The sequence below is a fragment of the Talpa europaea genome (genome assembly GCF_964194135.1).
Source record: "Talpa europaea genome assembly, chromosome: 3".
Classification (NCBI taxonomy): domain Eukaryota; kingdom Metazoa; phylum Chordata; class Mammalia; order Eulipotyphla; family Talpidae; genus Talpa; species Talpa europaea.
Genome location: NC_140069.1, coordinates 5,529,725 through 5,549,556, shown reverse-complemented (window position 1 = coordinate 5,549,556; position 19,832 = coordinate 5,529,725). Strand labels below are relative to the sequence as shown.

General features: G+C 34.5%; 1 protein-coding gene across 3 annotated transcripts in view; it reads left to right on the top strand.

Moving 5' to 3' along the window:
* PHF20L1 (PHD finger protein 20 like 1) overlaps positions 1-19,832 on the top strand; it is a gene marked incomplete at both ends in the record, with an annotated part of 62,621 nt that overhangs the window by 30,867 nt on the left and 11,922 nt on the right. For all 3 annotated transcript variants that reach the window (XM_084230783.1, XM_084230781.1, XM_084230782.1), the window contains 6 exons: positions 2,986-3,238; positions 5,296-5,484; positions 5,753-5,959; positions 12,334-12,390; positions 13,508-13,615; positions 19,168-19,332. In XM_084230783.1, coding sequence (XP_084086909.1) covers positions 2,986-3,238; positions 5,296-5,484; positions 5,753-5,959; positions 12,334-12,390; positions 13,508-13,615; positions 19,168-19,332 — 979 coding nt within the window. The remainder of the gene's footprint in view (positions 1-2,985; positions 3,239-5,295; positions 5,485-5,752; positions 5,960-12,333; positions 12,391-13,507; positions 13,616-19,167; positions 19,333-19,832) is intronic.

Genomic DNA, 19,832 nt, shown 5'->3' with positions numbered 1-19,832 from the left:
AGGGTCTGTCTTTAAACCACCTAATAGAGGAATTTAAAAGTGAAGGTTACAGTTGCTCGATTTTGCCTTGGCTACCTTCAGATTCCCACAACACTGTACATAGCGAGCTGTGCATGCTTTCACATTCTCTAAGGGCTTCCCTTCCTGGGCGCTGTAAGACTATAAGAACACAGTAATAGCCATAAGTGGGTTTCCTTGGTTCTCCTGTTTTAAAATCTGAGCCTTAATGTAGTTTTAATATATCCTTTTTGTATTATTTAATTTTCTTTATTAGTAGCCTAATAAAGAAGACTTTAAAATGAGTATCTTTTGCTCTTTTCTGTGTTTTAACAAATAGTCCAAATTTAATTGATATTGTATTGAGTTTTTCAGGGTTATTTTTAGGCCTGATTTGATAACAGTGCGTTGTTTTGGTGCCTCCATTAATGTTGTATTAAATCAATGGTCTTTTAAATTAGTATGTCAGCAAATCATTACCTTCTGATTTTCTGTGATCATCAGACGGTTAAGTCTTTGCCGTTATTGTCAGGATATCAACCAAATTTTAAATGATTTTTTTACTGTGTGTTACTTTTTTCAATGTCCCAGATCTAATATTTTGTATTTTCACCACTGTTTATGGTATTCTCAAAAATGCAATAAATCAGGGACTTGGGTAATAAAAATGTTTCTGGAAAATTCATTACAATGTCAATCTTTCATTATGCACAATCCTACTGAGGTGAACATGATTGTGAAAATTACTTATTATATGTGGAAGTTAGAATAGAGGGCAGTGCCCATCTCAGAAGTATAGAAAGCAACATTTTAAAATTGAGTTAAAAAAAGAAAACTGAGTAACTCGGCGGTTTATATTTGCATAATTAAAAAAATTTTCAGAGTCCTTGCCAGTTTTGTAACAAAGAGACCAATAATCACTAATGAAAACTTTGTGAATTATTTTAGATTTTTAAGGAACATCATGCTGTTCCTTTATTTTTTATGTTATTCAAGTTGATTTCAGTGTGAAAATGTTTTGTAACCAAACGCTTAATTTTTGTGCTGTTTGCCCTGCTTCAGAGTTTAAATGCCGAGTTATAAAACTTTTCATTACATCTCAGTTGGTATCAACAGTAGACTGAAAGGAGAGGTATTGATTTTCCCTAACCTCTGTTGTCTTAATGAATAAAATAATGTCACTTATGACATAGATTAATAACAGGCCTACAACTAAAACCTACTGTGCTAATGGGTTTATTTACATTTTTAAAATTTCAAACTCTGTAGTCTTGAATCCCAATCCTCCAATTATTAATTATAGATTATTTATGTATTAGGGAATTGTTATGTTATATTTACTTTTGGATAAAATCTGCATTAGATGCATAATTCAGTAAGTTTTTTAAAGTGTTAACTTGTCCTTGTTTAGAAGTTAAGCACCTTATCAACATATTAATTTAAGTTTTAAAATCTTGTTTCATAACTTTGTAACTCGAGAGTAATGGATGCTGTAGTGATGTCTCTCACATATGTGAAGATGAACAATAAAATCGTTTATTTACAAGTAATGGCTCTAATTACTTTTCTGGCAACACCTTTTATGATAAGTTTAGGAATCCTTCCCTCTGTGGAGTACTTTTCCAAATGATTAATCTGCACTTACACACATGTGTAATGAGTAAATTCAAGAATAGAAATGATGACAACTGAATGAATGGGACACATGAGACCAGGCACTTTATGTGGTATGTCCAACATGCCTGTGTAGAGCATCCAAAGGTGCCCTACTTAATACGGAATATACACTTTTTTCCCACCAAAACTTGAGTGCCTGTATTTTACTGCGAACAGAAAGCTCTTTGGTCCCCAGAGAGTGGTCTTTCATATTCCAGAGAACTGCAGACTGCAGATGTGATTATCATCCCTTGCAAAGGATAGGGAAATAAAAAGGCTTCTTGGGGTCAAACATGTTGTTCAGAGTGCTACCAAAACATTTCTTTAGAGAGACCTATCTTAGTATGCATTTTTAAAATTGTGTATCCTGTTTTGCTCTCATACGTATGTCAGATACGGTACAGGCATACCCACACCTTAGATTCCAAGTCCTCCAGTGTGGCTCTTTACTCTTGTCCTTGGACACACTCAGATATATTTTTGCATATGTAGGAAATTTTACTGCCAAATGATTAAAGATACTCTTTATGAAAGAACTGACAAAGTTCTAATTTTTTTTTAAAAGTGTCAGTTGGCAGGAAGAAGGTAAAACTCTCATCTAAGAATGCGACGTATTTTGTTTTTAAATCCAATGTTTTAAACTTACACTTTATCTCCTTGGTTTTTTTTTTGTTGTTGTTGCTTGTTTTGTATTGTTTTTTAGTCTTTTAACTCTGTATTGCTGGTGGCTTTGATTTCATGATGCATTATGCTTATGAAACTAGCTTTCAGCACTAAAATGAGTTAAAGATAATGTTTCGTTAATTTGGTCATTGTTTTCCTGTTGAGATCTTTCTTTAAAGGGAAGCTGTCTACTTAGACCTCCACATTTAATTTGTTAAAGGAAGTTATTTTACGAGAAAAACATGTGGCAGTTAAATGCTTAAATGTTGTCTTCTAATGCTGTAAAACATTAAAATGCTGTTTTATCCACCTATTTATTACTGATGTTATTAGTAATTATGGTTTCAAAGAGGTATATTTCAGTTTAAATTGAATAATTCAATTTAAATTGAATATAAAAACATTTTATATTCTGAGAATAATATGAATAAAATATATTTTTAAAAAGCCATTTGGACTAAAAGTTGACAGCATCCCTTTAAAGACGGCCTATTCAACTTTTAGTTAATAATTTGTGGGGTTCTTTTTGGTTTTTCATTTGTAATAGAAATGTTATATGTTGCTTAACAATGTTTTTGGATACTAAAGTTGCTTAACAATCAAAATAGAATACAAGAACAAAAATGAAGAAACCAAAATAAAAATATCAATTTTTTATTATTTATTCAGGCGATTTCACCTAAACCTCAAAGTCAGAAAAAAAATGAAGCTGACATTAGCAGTTCTGCCAACACTCAGAAACCTGCACTGTTATCCTCAACTTTGTCTTCAGGGAAGGCTCGCAGCAAGAAATGCAAACATGAATCTGGAGATTCTTCTGGGTGTATAAAACCCCCTAAATCACCACTTTCCCCAGAATTAATACAAGTCGAGGATTTGACGCTTGTATCTCAGCTTTCTTCTTCAGTGATAAATAAAACTAGTGAGCACAGATTTTTAAAAAATAGTTATTTATCCTATAAGATACATTAAAAAGTTTGATTGTAGTTATATTGTATTTTTATGAAATTGCTTTTTAAATACTCAAACTTAAGTGGATATGATAGGGAAGGCTTGAAACTTTTCAGGGGCAAAACCATAAACATTTCTGGCTGATTTATTGTACAGAAATTGTACTGCTGGTTGAGAAACCTTACTATTTAATAATGCAAATTCCACTGTAGTTTGATGCTCCTTAACTAATAATCTAAGCACAATCAGAGGCCTGATTCATTACAAAAAAAAAAAAAAAAAGCCCAATAAACAAAACAGACAATCAAAAATCATAGAGTCATAAAAAGACCCACCCACGGTGAATATTTTTCCTTTACTCTGAAAATGACTGATGGCTTGATTGGGTTAGTGACCACCACTTGGCCTGTAATCCCCTCTACTATATATCTTTTTTATTCTTATTCTAGCAGTTAGAGTGTAAACTTAAGTTTAATATTGTTGGGGAAAGAAAAATGCTTCCTTGCTCTATTTTTAAAGATTTTATGTTTCAGTACCACTTACCTTTCAAGAGTTACTTTCGTTTTATTAAAATAGTCTTTCAACCTTGGTTTGGAGATATATACATATATATACAGATACATGTATACATATATATGGGAAGATTTGTGTTGACCCTGTGTTTATCATACTAGTTTAGTATTCTAAGTAAGAGATACATGAAAAACAATTACCTGAAAAGTCACTTGTTAAAAGGTACTTTTGCTGTCTATGCAGCAATTGAATTAAAACCTGATTAGTAGTAAATGAATAGGAAATATTTCCATATGGACTGTTTCAGATGTTGACATTGAGAAGACTTTTATTAATCAAACATTTAGTTCCATTATTTTCTACCAAACAGTGTTTTTTTAATTTTTTTTATCAGATTTTGGTATTCCTTGGTTGTAGTTTTGTTCTTTTTATCAAATATGTAGACAGGATGAGGACAGAAGAACTCAATTGTTTTCTTACGAACTTCATTTCATTATGGAATTTACCATGAAATAGTAGTCACTGCAGTGTTCCACGATATTGATAAGTATTTTATTTTGAAATTGTTTTGATTTTGGTATAACCACAATGTTACAGCAACTGAATTTTATTAATTTTTTTTCAGTTGTCACCATGTCTTTCATTTGATTTTTGTAAAATTAGATATCCAGAGTATCAACCTCTAGATCTTTCTTATTTCCTCTCCTAAATGAACATGAACATATTAACTGGTGGAATCCCACCTATTCAAAATGATTATAAACATGTTTACATGCCTTGTAGAAAAAAAAAAAAAACAGGTTAAAAAAAAGATTTCTGTGCTTTGTGTTACATAGTTAGATGATGTTTAAATGACTCACCAAGTTATTTTAAAAACAAAACATGAGGGCAAGTCTCATACTCTTTTAAAATCCTCATTGTTTGCCCATAATAACTATTTAAAGTTGTTTGTATTCAATTTTTTTTAATGAATCAGGCCCAAACACATGTTTAGAAGAATCCATTTGGGAGAATGAGGGTGGGATAAAATTATTTCATTTTATTTTGGCAAGTGAAGTAAAGCACTAACTCTAAAATGCATGTCAAATTTTTGTTACCTATGCTCCCTGCTTTTTATTTTACCCTTAGTGTTTCTGGATTTGTAATGCAGTGAAAGGGAGTTAAAAAAAAAAAAAAAAAAATCCTTGGCTAACAGAGACTATTTTCCCAAAGGAAAAATGGCAACTAACACAACGATCTGCAATTACAGAATTAAATATAATCTGTCACTTGGGAAGCTATCTGAAATTAGTGTTCCTTGTTATTTTCTTTTGGTTCTGATAGGCTTTAAATTTTAGAAGTTTTGATTAACTTTTTTTTTTTTTTTGTGAATGAGGGCACAGTTTTTGCCTTTGATTACCATTGGAACAACATCAGAGGGCAGAATTTAAATTCTTTTCCCTATTTATCTCCTTAACTATTATAAGATGATCCCAGCATGTTTCTGCTTCGTGAACATTGAGGATCTTTTTCTAGGTCCTCCACAGCCTGTGAACCCCCCTAGACCTTTCAAGCATAGTGAGCGGAGAAGAAGATCTCAGCGTTTAGCCACCTTGCCCATGCCTGATGATTCTATAGAAAAGGTTTCTCCTCTCTCTCCAGCCACTGATGGGAAAGCTTTCTCCATCAGTTCTCAAAATCAGCAAGAGCCTTCAGTACCAGAGGGTAATGTATATTGATTTCCTCTAGAACCAAACGTAAAGAAGATAGAGAACGCACTAAGAGTTTAAGCTTATTAGAGCATTAAGAAATTTCTGCTTTTTTTCCTTTTTACATCTTTTGGATTTATAAGCACTTCATTTGTTCTGCAAATATTTGAGTGCCTTCTTTGTGCCAGGCACTGTTCAATTTATATAACATTTTAATCCAATTTGATATTAACTGTGCCAGTTTATCTATGTTAATATTATATTACATTCTTTATTTTGTGTAGTTCCTGATGTTGCACATTTGTCACTTGAGAAGCTGGGGGCCTGTCTCCCTCTTGACTTAAGTCGTGCTTCAGAAGTTACAGCGCCTCTAGTCCCAGATCCCTCTTACCATAACGAATGTCCCAAGACAGACAAGGAAGAATCGCAGATGCTTACAAACCCTTCCTCCAAAGCAATAACTGATATGAGAGGAACTCCAGCAGCATCAGGTAAAAAAACAAAAAAAAAAAATGTTCTACAAGTAGCTAGGTATTTATAAGCATAAACATTTTGATATAATTACATTAATTTAATGGATAATTCCTTTTCATAAATATCTTTACATAACTTCTAAGAGAGATAGGGCTTTTGTGTCTGTTAAAGTTCTTTAGTGAATATACTTCTTTGTCACTTTGCGTCGTTTCCCTTGCTTCTTTCAACATCCTGCTGCTACTAAATAGCAATCATTAAAGCTAAATATAATGATGAAAAATCTTGATTTTTAAGCCAGGTATTATTTAATGGGTACAACATTGAGGTTTAAGGATTTTAATAGCTGCTAATATTTAAGCAATACTTAGCTTAATGTTAACTATATATACTTTTATCTTACCTATAACCCTATAACTTGGGGCACAGTCTCCCAAGTTCAAATGTAATTTGTTATAATGTGATTTTAGAAGTCGGTCATATAAAATCAGCCCTGCTCAAGAACACATCTTTGGGATGATTTTTTGGACATAATCCGAAAGGATTCAGGGGTATTTTATTAGGTTGATATTTTAATCTAACAGAATCACTAATTATATTTCCCCTGTACAGTTATATTATTTTATTTGAAATAGTTGATAGAATTTTAACCTCAACTAAAGAACATATGAGAAAATAGGGCAAATGCTAATTTCAAATCCTTTTCTAGTAAATTACTAATTTGGAATTACGTGAATGGAGGAGCTCTCAATTGAGTTAATTTTAAAATAGAGAAAAACAAAACTTGTTTGATTTACAGCCAACAATGTTGGGGTTAATAGTACTTAATATAAGCATCTTTCCTGAAATCACTTTATCAGCTTCTTGGATGAAGCATAAAATAGAGCTTGCTCTTTTCTGATGGTGGTAAAATTTAAAACAAAATGATTGATATAACCGAAGAAACATTTTTGTTTTAGCTTAACTGCATTTTCTTATTAGTTTATTGCTTTTATTGTCTTACTCCTTCCTTCAAAATAAAAATGTAACCAATATTAAATATATGCTTTTCTACAACTCCATTAGCACAGCCATTTTTTTTCCCCCCAGAATATCTAGCTTATTTGTAATATATATGGCTAGTTACAATACCGGCATGTTTCTTACTGTGTTTCATACTGGTTAAAATGTAATGGATTAGTAGGAAGACCCAAAATTTTTTTTTTGAAGTATTTGAAAAACAATTCAAGAAAGTAAAACAGTAAGGCAGTTTTCTTGAAGGGTGAAAGGTGGAGAGGAGTTTCAATTTATATGATGTTTTGGTCGATTTGTTGGAGAGATTTGTAGGTTTGTTGAGGATCATCTATGTAGGTGTGGTTATGGCTGTCAACTTTATTTAACTCAAGAAAATGCATGTTTTTAAATGTTGATTAGAAGGTTGATTTATTATTGAATGGAAGGAGGTTGGGAGTCCTAGTTTATTTCTATTAGCTATTTTAATTTTTTATGTTTTCAGAGAAATAATGGAATTAAGGCCATGTTCTAATTGGATATCTTTTTATTAAAACCTGTGAGCCTGTCTGACTGCATTGAAACTTCAGTAGTCTGCATGCTTTTCTCCCTTTACATATATGTTACCCACCATCTCTGAACCGTTTCTGTAGTATTTGTTGAACTTCTCTCTGCTCCCCAGGTTGTCTTTAATAATTTTTAGAGTCAAAGTACCAGATGTTTGTTGTTGTCATTGTTTTTTTTTATTTTTTAATGTGTGTGTTTGCTTGGTTGCTTGATTTCGATTATGATTATAAAAGTAAATTTTGTTAGTTGAATTTTTAAAATTTCTACAGAAAGCATTATTTACCAGACCTGCATCAAACACATTTTCTGGGTTGTTTTTGTTAAATTGAAACTCTTGGGATATTTAAAATGATGTGGATATTTGTGACTAACTGTGAAATAGCTTAACAGACTTTGATTTTTTCCTTTTTTGTGTGAGAAAGATTTGTGTGCTAATGATTTTATTAGTCATGCTATAGGATTGATGAGATTATGCAAATGATTCAATTATTATTGCACCTGCTCTTAGCAGGTTAGCATTTACTTTTAATTGTTTTTTCCAGTAGAGATAATGATATTGCACTAAACTGTCTACATTCTTCCATGAGTTGTGTCCTGACAGGGTGATTAACCAAGGTTATGAACATATCACTGCTCACATTACTAAAGAAGGCATCAGTACCTTCAAAAATGGATGCCTTTGTGGTCATTGTGTTAGCAGAATGCTTTATCTAACAGCCAGCTGGTTTGGGATGAGGATAGAGCCTCACAAAGACTCTTAGTTCTGTTACAATCTAGAGATGTGAACTAGTTTTCTTTTTTATCTACTGGATATATATATATATATATATAAATATATATATATATGTGTGTGTGTGTGTAAAACAAATACTGAATTACCTGTAACTTCTTTTTAAGGAGTTAAAAGATATGGATGATGCATGTAGTTTTGTAGCTGTTAAATCTTTTAAATTCTAGATAATAGTACTGGCTGTACATTTTTTTTTTTTTTTGAATAGCCTTTTGAAATAGAAACTTTTAGTGTGCACATGAGGCCAACATAGCTATCGCTCCCTGTCAGAGTGTTTTCTTATGGTAAGGCATGCATTAGAAGGTACACAATCTACCTTCAGAAAATTTAAAAGGGATACATAAAAAAATAACATAGAATGTAAAACGCCTTTATGCAGGATGTAAGTAACTAGGTACAGAGCACTTTTGAGTTCAAAAATATAAAAGATTGCTCTCAGGGAGGCCTCAGGTAGGGAAATAAATAGCATTTAAATAAATCAGTCTTGAAACTCAGTCTTTCCTTTATATAATGGGGAGGTTGTAGCAGATGATAATCTATGATTATTGTTGGCTCTGAAATTTTTATTTTTATTAAATCATTGATAATGCATGTAATGGGGTTTATGTTTATTCCAAAGAAAAGTTCATATTATGATATTGTTTTCACTTTCGACTTACAATTTTTAAATATTCTTAGAAATGATAGTTTCTCTTAAAATAGTTTCTGTAAAATTCTTTGGAACTCCTGTGAAGATGCAGTTGGGATTAGGAGATCATATGAATATAATTTTAAGCTTTTTCAGTTTGTCCTGTGTTGAAAGAAACTTTTAGTAATACATCTTCCATTTTCTGTTTTGAACAAATCAATACATAGATAGCAAAGAATCTTGTCTTACTGCAGAATTTTTTTAGTTAATATGGGTTTGACTATTGGATTGACCTGGACATGAAGACTGTACATTCTTGCTATCAGGATGCTCATTAGCAGACAACTACATTTTAGAGGGTGTTGGTTGAAAATCATTAGGCTTCTCTTCATTGTCCTTCAAAGTCATATCTGAAATTGATCTCTTAATGAAATGTAGATAGATGTAAATGAATGAATGTTGTATAGTTTTATCATGGTAGTTGAGATGGTGGATGACTCTTAGTGATTCCTCTCTTTGGTGCCCATGAAGATATTACTGGTTGGTTAATATAGTATTTTTTTTTAAATCAGAGGTAATCTGGCTTAATATGGCAAAAAAGCCATACCTAATCTTACTGTGGTTTTTAAATGTACTTCATTTTTGGTCCGACATCTTATATCACTTGTACATTTACTTTTAACAAACCTTTTGTTTTAAAGCATTTTCCCATTTTTTTCCCAGAATTGTACCAAACAGAACAAAACTACAGCCAGAGACACTCTAATCTACTGCCACCCCCACACCAAATGTCCATGGCTTGTGCAGAGACTGGGGTTTCCATGGAGAGTCTCAGGGATAGCCTCTTTTTTAGTTTGTAGAATCTGAGATGCTAAGCATATGGAAGGGGCTTGAGAAACCACTCTCTATTATTGACTTTAAATTGTCTGCAAGTAGGCAAAATTCAGAGATCTACCTGTCTTATTTAAATAGCTCTGCTCTGTTGTGTTGTTTGTTTTTTATCATATATTGGGCTATCACATAATACTTTATTTGAAGAAAACGTGTTGATAAAATTTAGTTTAAATGTCGATATTTGTTGCATGAATATTCTAGTGTTTTAGTTCCCGAATTCTTGCATAGGTGAAATAAGGACAATGTAATGAACTTCTCATAAATCAAAATTTATTCTTTTGTTGAATTCTAGAATGGGCTTGTTTTTCTATTTATGTGTGAATGTTTGTACAAGTTCTGCCATCATTGCATATATGAATACTTAATACCCTGTGCGTGAGATGTTGACACCCTTTGTTGACACCCTCCCTCCCCCGCCAGTTTTACTTTTGGAATCTTACCCTCAGAGTTTTAAGGCCTGGGAACCAATAGAACATGTGGAAGTGGAATCTGGAATTGGTCTTCCTGAAAGCAGTCGGGGCGATGACTACTTCTTTTTGCTGTAGGAGCTGGCTTACTGAGCAGTGATTCATAATTAACTGCATTTGTCTTCCAAGCACCTGAGAGACCCCTGCACCTGAGAGACCCCTGCCTTTCTAGTCAGTAAAGACAGCCCAATAAAGCAGTTCTTTTCATTTTAATCAACCCAGTGGATTCCAGTCTTGTTTCACCTTTCAATCCAGAGAGTCAGTGCTTCAGAGACTTTTAAGGGCCTAGGAAGCGGTAATCATTATCATTGCTGCTTGTGCACACACCTGTACTATTCTGGAGCATTTATAAAGCAATGTTCTTACTGTTTACACTGTAAATGCTTTATTATTTTCAAGAAATCACATCAAATTTGTAGGATTTTTCACAATGCATTAATTAATAGTAATTAGTAAAAAGGAAGTGATGTTTTTATTCAGTAGTCATGGTAATAAGGAAATTTAAAAGTGTTTCTTTTTGTGCTGATGTCCCTTCCAGTTTGGGACATAAGAAGTGGAGGCTATCAATATTCTTAATTAATTTGAAATTTACTTACTAGAACCTTATTAGCATTTAATTCAAGTTAAGTGGTATTTTAATTTTTTAAATGGGCTAAATAGGTTACTATTCTTTCAAAAAATTTTATTTTTGACATTTAAGGAAAATTTTATTAAAATAACAGCTTATGAAATTGTATAGATTAGTATTTTTAAATTTTAATTTGTACAGTTAAGGAAAATTTTATTACAGTAGCATTGGTTTATAACATTATATAGGTTTCAGGTGTACATCATTATAAATCAACACCTCTTATATATGGTTTGTTTTCCGGAGTGGTATTTTATATTACTATTATATTTGATTCAAATTACATCAAATATATGAAGTAATTTGAATAAGATGCTGATCTTTGTAATACTGATTCTGTGATAAGGAAATCAAAAGAATTTGTAAGTGTTGATATTAAAGCATAATTTAGTAGACTGAAATTGCATTTTAAATATATTGTGGCATTTTTCTTAGATTAACCCTAGACACAAATTAAGATGGCATCAAAAATAGTGAAGGTGAATTAAGAACTTCATTAAATTTAATTGCTTCAGTTATTGGTTTAAAAATGTATTTGGGGCTATTAGATAATATCTACATGCCATTGGGGTGGATATTTTGATGTGTAAGTAAGTCTTTGTATTTTACATTTATTGATAGATATAGACCAAAAATGATTTGTGGAATAATTCTGTTTTGAGCGTTATTGTTACCTAACAACATATTTATGATGAAGTTCAAAGGTTGTTTTAGGACAACAGAGATTAAATATTATTTAAAAAAAGTTATACAAGGTGTTGAAAACCATTATACTTTAATATGAAGTGTAATATTTCATTGGGTTGGCCTGAATAGCATTCACATCTTGACTGTCACAGAAGCAAAAATGTTGCATGGACCAACCACTCCAGTGCTTTTCAGCATCTCTGGATCAGCAGGCCATGCTGCCAGGGTAGATCCTTGCTGATAGCCTACTATTTTTATCTTGAAATTTTTTACATTTAGTTCTAGACTTATGATATTTCTAGGAAAAAAATGATACAGTCTCAAATTAATACCCCACCACAAAGGAAAAGTATAAGAACTTAATATGTTTCAGACACTGTGCTAAGCAGTGTATTCACATTGACTTATCTAACCCTTACAACAATACAGGCAGATACTCTAATTCCCGTTCAGCAGGTGAGGAAAACTGAAGCACAGGTAGATATTAAATGATTTACTCAAGGCCACACATCTAGTAAGTGGTGAAACCAGGATTGAATCTGGTTAGTCTGATGAACTAGATTCATGCTTAACTGAATTTTAACAGTTTTTTCAATTAAGAAATCCCACTTGTTTGTAGTACTTCAAACAGTACAACAATGTAAACCTTTAATGTGTAGTTTTGTGAGCAGTTGTAATTTAAACTGTCTCATGCTTTTAACCCTTTCTAACTTAATTTCCATATTTTCCCCCTTAACCTACAGGAATATCGAAAACAGAAAAAAAAGTGAAATTGGAAGAAAAAAGCTCCACAGCATTTGGTATGAACAGAAAGTAATCTTTAAGCAAAAGACTGTACAGCTTGAGAGTGAGAGGACATAGTCTGTCCTTACTTGTTACCTGTTAGTGCTCCCTTAGGTGTAAGTGGTCATCTGCTTAGTGTTTACTAGTGTTACTGAACTTCGGACGAGTGATTGCTTGAAACATCTCTTCTAGTAATTTGTGTAGTTTTTGTCAAGGGGTCTAAATTACCTCTCTCTGATAACCGTGTGGTTTGAACATAAAGATTAAAATTATGATTATTTAAAAATAAGTTACCATTTCAACCTCCCTTGTAAAAGAACTTACCGGGTTTTCTGCCATCTTTTCTATCTTATGTGCTGTAATAACTAAATGTCTTGGAAGAACGAATGATTAAATCTTAAATATTCTACAGATTTAGCTAACTGAAGCTTGGGTCACTGAAAGTTAAATGTGGTTGATAAATTATAGACTAAACCATTCTGAATTGGAGGAAAAAGTTGAATATATGTGATGGCATTTCTTTTAAATAAATTGTTTTAGGAAACTGCTTGATATTCATTCATTTTCTTTGAAGTACATAGGGTTGTGTAAAAGGGATATTTTAAAATTGTGGGAAAAAATCACTTAATGAAGTAAGGTTTTTTGTTTGTGTTCTTAGCCTTCTGTGCACCCACAAAGTATTGAAAAACTGAAGGCGTTACTTATGGATTTAATTTTTTTTTTTTATTTTGCCAAAGTAAAAAGTTCAGCAGATTTTTCAAATCTTAGCATAACTTCTTATTACTATATGGAAAATGCTGAGTTTCCTCAGTCAAGTCTTTCTTAAATTGTGGAGTTTATTTTTTGCCAACAGAAAACTGAGTTCTATTACTATTTAAAGATTTTAATTACCATCTGTGTTGACTTTAAGGTGTTAGGTAGGGGAATTTCTTAACACTGCTAATGAAGACCCCTTTTTATAGTCCATAAGGCTAATCAGGAGTACCAGAGGCATGACAGGGACAGTTTAATTGACCCATCTGTTCTGGGCAGGTGACTGGAGTACCTGAATGAAACATAAATGCTGCTTCTAGGCTAGCCGCAGAGGAGCAAGGCAAGATCAGCCATGATCACTGACTTGTCTTTGTCATGCAGGTAAGAGAAAAGAAAAGGATAAGGAAAGAAAAGAGAAGCGAGACAAAGATCACTACAAACCTAAACAGAAAAAGAAGAAGAAGAAGAAAAAGAAATCTAAGCAGCATGGTGAGTATGTTAACATCTTAACTCCCATCTTTTTAAATTATCAAAATTTTTCGACTTGCCTCTTACCAAAGTAGGGATATGAGAAGATCCCCATGTTGAGTACTGAGAAGTTTCTGTCACTTTCCTTTGTCTTGATAATTTTGAAAAAATCAACTCTGTTTTAATCTGTTCAGTAAATGAATCTTTGCAGCTGATTAGAGACTTGGATTCCCAGCATTATGGTCCACTAGCCTCTGACAAAGCAGCATTGAGTGCCCTGAATAGTCTTAAACCTAAAAAAGAATGAATTAATATTCAAAAATAGAATATTACAAATTTATGTAAATTATTTCACAATTTCAAAAAAGAAAGGACACTGCTGTAGTGGGGCGAAGGTGTCTCCCCATACCTGTGAATGTAGCTGTATTTGGGAATAGTATCTGTGCCCATGTGATTAAGAATGAAATCATCTTAGATTTATGGTGGGGCAAAGAGCCTTTATGGCAAAGAGATTTATGGTGTCTTGAAAGAGAAAGAAGAGGAAGACCTGAGGTACACGGGGGAGAGGCTTTGTGATGACACCGGTAGTAAGTGGGTTGATGCACCCCTAAGCTGGGAACCACCAGGAACTGAAGAGGCAAGGAAGGATTTGCCTTAGGGCCTAAGAGGGACAAGGCCTGTTTGACACCTGGTTTTGGACTTCTGGCCTGCCACGCAATGAAAGAATATTCTGTTGTTTGAACCCTCAAAACTGTAGTAGTTTGTTGGGGCAATCCTGGGAAACTAATACAACTCTAAGTTTATTTTAGATGACAAGTAGCTTTGCTCCCCAACCCAGAACAATATGGGAAAGGACAGTCATTAGCTGTTCTCATTGGTGATCATAGATGTAAAACCCATTAGTGAATGTGATAATTAAATCCAGCAGTGCATAGAAAAATACTGCTACCTTGGATTAGAAGGCTAAATTGTTTTGACGTTAGAGCATGAGTCATCAAATTTTACCTCAGTAATAGATGAAAGAGAAAAAAACATTACGGTCTCTCTAAATACAGAAAAACCATTGATTCATCCATGTGTCTTTATATTTTAAAAGAAAAAACAACTCTGAATAGCAGATATAAAACCTTATTTGGAAACTAATGAAGCCTAAATTAATGGGAAATAATTGATATCCATGGTTAGTAGATTGGGGATTGAGAAAACGTCACTTCATGTAAAGGGATTGCAGCAACTGTGCTGACGCCAGAAACTGGAAGAGTAAAGAGGTAGAAATGATAGTCCCTTTAAAGGAAAATGTGAAGATTATTGTCTGCTATGTAAGGGAGAGAGGTGTTTTAGAAGAATAGACATACTGATTTAAGGCAGAGTAACCAAAGAAAAGCCATACATATTTCAAAACTCAATTTATACAGAGCTGGCATTGTATATTCGTGGGCAAAAGATGGATTTTTCAGTAAATAGCATTAGAACAATGGATAATCCATATAGGAAAGAAAAATGAAACTGAACTCCTAATGTACAGCATATAAACGTGCCAATTCCATGTTAATTAAGGACTGAATGTGTGAAAGCTGAAGCCATAAAACTCTGAAAGACAGTATAGAAAAACCTCTTTATGATCTTTGGGAAGGTTTTCTAAGTGAACCCTGAAGGAAAAGGTTGCAAATTTGACTGGACTGAAATTTAGAACTTTGATTTATGAAAAGTTACTACAAAGAGTGAAAAAAACACACACACAAGCCTCAGAAGATATTTGCAATGCATAGACCTGATAGACTTCTAGTATTTAGAATAAATTCAAACTCAGAAATTAGAAAGAATCCAGTAAGAAAACGGACAAGAGATTTTGACAGGTACTTCACACAAGTGGAAATCTTAAAATGCTAAGATGAGTGTATGGTGAGAGATGTTCAATCTTACGAGAAGCTGGATAAATGCAGTTTCTACTCGCCACCTGAGCACAAGTACCAGGGGGATGGTAGCAGGTGCTGCTGAGAAACGACAGACAACTGGGCATCCTCCAGTTAGGGCGAAGCTGTGCTGGCCAGGTGCCCTCAGCTTCCAGCTGACTCACAGGGTCACAGGGCCTATGCAAGGGCGCCCACAACTGCATTGGCCTCAGCCATTCAGTGGAATCCACAACACTGTGTGAATGAAGAAATCACATCCTCAGGAGTCCCAAGAACAAAATGATGAGCTGAAAACCAAGTTACTAAAGAAACCTGTGATATAGCTTCATTTATGTAAATGTCAAAAAGTTAAACAGTGCAATGTTTAGAAACTCAATGCTATGTAGTAAACACATTAAAGAAAAGCAAGACCCATCAACAGAAGTTCAGGATAGCAGGAAGGGAATTTATCAAAAAATGATGCAGAGGGACCTTAAATGATGGTGACATTTCCTTAAAGGTGTGTCCCTGTCACCAGCTTCCTGGCAGCTCCTCCTTATGTTTGAGGAGCTCTTATTCTGGGCTGTTTACTTTCATCTTGGAAGTGATGCTTTTCCCTGGGTGATTAAATTATAAGCATGGTCGCTGAGCTAGAAATAGGAGGTTTTAAATAACTTTAAGAGACATCTCTATTGTGAATGATTACTAGTACAGGAAGCTTCTAATATAAAAAGTGTTTTAGCCCACAGTTACTGCCATGAGGGAGTTTTAAAGATTATTTTATTTACTCACTGAATGTTTTACATATCCTGCTTGTTTTCATTATGTAGGAGTCACTAAGCGTTTCACATATACTACTAGTTCATTTACTCCTCAAATTAATCCTTCACAGCAGGGCCTGTTATCCCCATTTTACAAATAAGTGACTGAGGAAAAGAGTGGTTCAAGCTCACATGGTGACAGTGCTCAGCAGGTGGTCTGCTTTGGATTCATAGCTGAACTTTGACCATCAGGCTGGTGTTACTCTGGCCTCCTGCCCCTGACTGACTAGTAGACTCTGCTAGTTTGTACTTGTCTTTGTTGACATACTAAGTTCTTGTGATTATCTGATATTTTAAATGAAGCAATAATTAGTAGCAATTTAGTTAAGTAACTTTTCGTAATTATTGGTACAATAGTAGGTTGACATATGTTTTGATTACCAGATTTAGATCAAAAACTAACATTGTGTTCCATCCAAGTGTGTGGGAAATGGACCTGTTAGGTTTATTGCAGAATGACATCTCAGCCAGTTTTTAATTTGGTTACTTTGAGCAAGTCTTTCATCTTTGTGTCTTTTATGTGTCTGTAAATATGTGGAAATGGAAGGCGTACAGAGATTTAAAACAACTAAGATGAGAAATGCTAAGAGGATCCAGCATCCAAAGCATTGTGTATTAAATCAGTACAAACAAAAATTCCCTTCAAGGAGTTTGTAACATAAGCACACAAGTTTATAATGAGAGAGATAAGAAGTCTGCACAAATATCTACCAGGAAGGTATGATATGCTATATGCCCTTAAAGTGGTACAAAATATATTCTACTTAGTTTATGGAAAAGCTAGAGTGATCAAGGAAGGGACTTTTTGGAGAAGATTTCCTTTGATCTAGCCATCAAACATAGCTGTAGACTTTTATTCATAATGGCCAAAGGGGATTGGAGTTGGGAGTACAAGTGAGGTAGAGAATGCTAAAAAACGTTGTTCAGTTGTTATATAACAGAGATTAAATGTCAGCCATGTTTTACTTTTATCATGGAACTGAGATTTCTCTCATTGTTTTTAGATTCAGATGCTCCTACTTTCATTTTTGCTGAAAGGGTGATAAATACATAGTTGATCAAAGGGCAGCTTTGTGGGTTCAATTCCTGACTACAATAATTAGTGCCTGGCGACTTTTGGCGAGTTGTTTAAATTCCATAAACCTCACTTTCCTCACTTTTAAAATGGTAGTGATATTTTCTTCTTGGCTGAGTTATTGTTAGGACTCAATAGGGGAGTCACTGTAAAGAACTTACCAGAATCTGGCTAGCATTGTATGGACGCCTTCCCAGGCCTGGGCCTGCAAGACATGGTGTCCGGCACACCAGCAGTTCCTGTGAGGCCAGAGAGGTAGAGCGGCCCTCGGCATTCAGAGGCTGCTCTGTTTTTTGATAGCATCGGCATCAGCAGAGAGTGTCCCCACCGCTCACCCATGGGGAGTGAGCCCAGGGGTGTGTTTTAAAAAGCTTTCCAGTTTATGTGCACTTCAGTGTTGAAAACCAGTGAAATTGCTTTTTGGCTGAATAGGGCTTCTAGATTTAGATGTCCGCATGGCGCGTGGAGAGCTCTCAGGACGGTGGGCTATGTTGTGGTATTTGGGATGGCCACTGGATGGGTGTCCCACTGCTGCTGTCACAAATTACACAGATCAGTGACTTAAAACAACACAAATTTATTCTCTCCAAGTTCTGAAAATCGAATTCCAAAATGGGCTCCACTGGGCTGAGAGCAAGGTGCCGAAAGGGTGTGTTCCTTTCTTAAGACTCTAGGAGGGGTGTACTTTTCCAGCTTCCAGAGGTGGTGGCGTGTCTCTCCATGTGTCCCCCTCCCACATTCAAAGACAGTAATGGTCACTCAGGGCTTTCTCCTTTCATGCCACTTCCACACTGACTTTTCTGCCTCCCTCCTTCGCTTTTAGGGGTCCTTGTAATATCACTGGGCCCGCCCAGATGATCCAGACCTAATCTCCCTATTTGAGGGTCTGCTGATCAGCAGTTTTACTTCCTTTTCTCATGTCCCTAAGTTGGTCACAGCTTCCAGAGATAAGATACAGATATCACTGGGGACCATTATTGTGCTTCCACAATCACTGACTTCCAATGGATTCTCAGTACGCACCAGCGTTGTTCTTGCTCTGCCATTGTAAATGTCTTACTCTCATCCTGCTCAGCTTATCCCACTCGTTCCCTTTTATTTATTTATTCCCCAGCCTGCCTCCCTTTACATCCTCTGTCTCACACTCAGGGAAGGAAGCGAAGCCCTTGCACGGACACTTTCTCGTCTTCTCTCCACCACACCTCCCTGCCCACCGGGCATATCCATCCTCACCCCTCCTTGACTCTGCCAAGGGAATGTGTGTCTGATCATAAAATCCTGGTATTCTTCAACCCTTTCTGACTGATTTCTTTCAAGACAGTTAATTTCATTCAGAGGCATTTTGCTGAAGGATTTATTGATCAAATTACTGCTGTAATAATTGGCTTGCTAGACATCATGAGAACCTCTTTACAGAGTGCGAAAAAGAAAAGGTTAATTTCCGCCTTGCATATCTTACTGCAGACATAGCTGTGACTATAGTGGAGAGAAAATGTAAAAACAATCCTTTTTCACTTCTGGATGACTGAACAAGTTTACTAGTACCAGGTAAAACACAGTGACTCCTGCTTCATCTGTGCTGCTGCCTGGGATGTATTTCCCGGATGTTCTTGCCAAATGCAGTTTTTCAGATACATAATCATCTAGTGTCCATGGACAAGAGGAGGTGGTAGTGGCGTGAATGCTTTGTATGTCCTGAAACATGACTTTCTCGTTATATTTATAGTGACTCTTCTTGATTACCTGACACTTTATTAATACTTCTTTATGTATCTTATGTTGCAGACTATTCAGACTATGAAGACAGTTCCCTAGAATTTTTGGAAAGGTGCTCTTCTCCACTAACTCGATCTTCTGGGAGTTCTCTGGCTCTGCGAAGCATGTTTACGGAGAAAAATACAACATATCAGTACCCAAGGGCAATTTTGTCAGTTGATCTTAGTGGTGAAAGTATGTGTAACCATGTAATGCTTAAAACAAGTCTTAAGATTCTTAAATGTGGAAATGAGAATAAAACATACTTGATTGAGGGCTTATCTGAGCAGGGCACACAATATAAAAAGTTACTCCATGAACTAATATGAAAATGTCATCATTAGAAATTTGAGTACTTTTAATTCCTATAAAGTTGGCTTTTGTACTAATTATTTGAGCGATGGTAAGGAAACTACTAATGTCTCTGTAGACTGGTCTTCTGTAGGTGTTTTTACATATATTCTCATATTTTTCACTGCCTAGTTATAAAGTAGATAATAATTCCATGACATAGATACATAAGCAAAGTTTTATAGATTAAGCAACTTTTCAGCTTACTGTGTTTTAGAATGAAAATTCAAATCAAGGTCTGTCTTTAAAGAAGATGCTTCTTATTTTAGCCAAATATTTGTTATAGTCCTAAAAATATACTTTGAATTTCTGATCACAAATAAACCTGTCACGAAAGGTTTGAG